This window comes from Fulmarus glacialis, unplaced genomic scaffold (assembly GCF_000690835.1).
Source record: "Fulmarus glacialis isolate BGI_N327 unplaced genomic scaffold, ASM69083v1 scaffold19265, whole genome shotgun sequence".
Taxonomy (NCBI): domain Eukaryota; kingdom Metazoa; phylum Chordata; class Aves; order Procellariiformes; family Procellariidae; genus Fulmarus; species Fulmarus glacialis.
The window spans coordinates 16602-17200 of record NW_009211374.1 but is presented as its reverse complement, the minus strand read 5'-3'; the positions used below and the strand labels follow the sequence as shown (position 1 = coordinate 17200).

Sequence of the window (599 nt, the reverse complement as noted above, 5' to 3'; positions counted from 1 at the left end):
ACCAGTGCCTGCTGCTGGCCCCCCCGGGGCACCTGGAGCTCCCTGGGGTGCTGTCGGCTTCTGCCAGCGAGGGCCAGAGCAAGCCGGAGGGCTCAGAGCCGCCTGGAGCAGGTGCGCAGGAGGGCTCCACTCCTGAGCGCCTGCTGTGCCCCATCTGCCAAGAGGCGTTCGCGCAGCCCAGCGTACTCAAGGAGCACTTCAAAACCCACCGTGCCCCACCGGGAGCCCTGCCCTGCCCCGAGAAGGGCTGCTGCTTCACCGCAGAGGACCGCAAGCAACTGCGCGGCCACCTGCGTCGCCTGCATGGGGCCTCCCCCGTGTCCTGCGCCTACCGTGCCTGCCCCCTGCTCTTCCCCAGCCGCCCGGCCATGGAGCAGCACCACCGCACCCACTTCCCCTTCCACTGCGGCCACTGCGACTTCATCACGGCCAATGCCAAGCTCTTCTGGCAGCACAGGAAGGGCCACGCTGTGGAGCCCCCCACTGAGACACCCGCGACAGGCGGTGCCCCCGGCTCGGCCCCCTGCAGCATTGAGCAGCGCTGCGTCCTGCCATTGGGTATGGCTGGGGGGGGGGGGGGGGGCCGTGGGGGCGGCTGA

At 71.0% G+C, this 599-nt stretch overlaps 1 protein-coding gene across 1 annotated transcript in view; it reads left to right on the top strand.

Moving 5' to 3' along the window:
* Positions 1-5: 5 nt before the first annotated feature.
* The window catches only part of ZNF142 (zinc finger protein 142), a gene marked incomplete at its 5' end in the record, with an annotated part of 9371 nt that continues 8777 nt past the window's right edge, over positions 6-599 (top strand). Inside the window, one exon of the mRNA XM_009577529.1 lies at positions 6-558. Coding sequence (XP_009575824.1) covers positions 6-558 — 553 coding nt within the window. The remainder of the gene's footprint in view (positions 559-599) is intronic.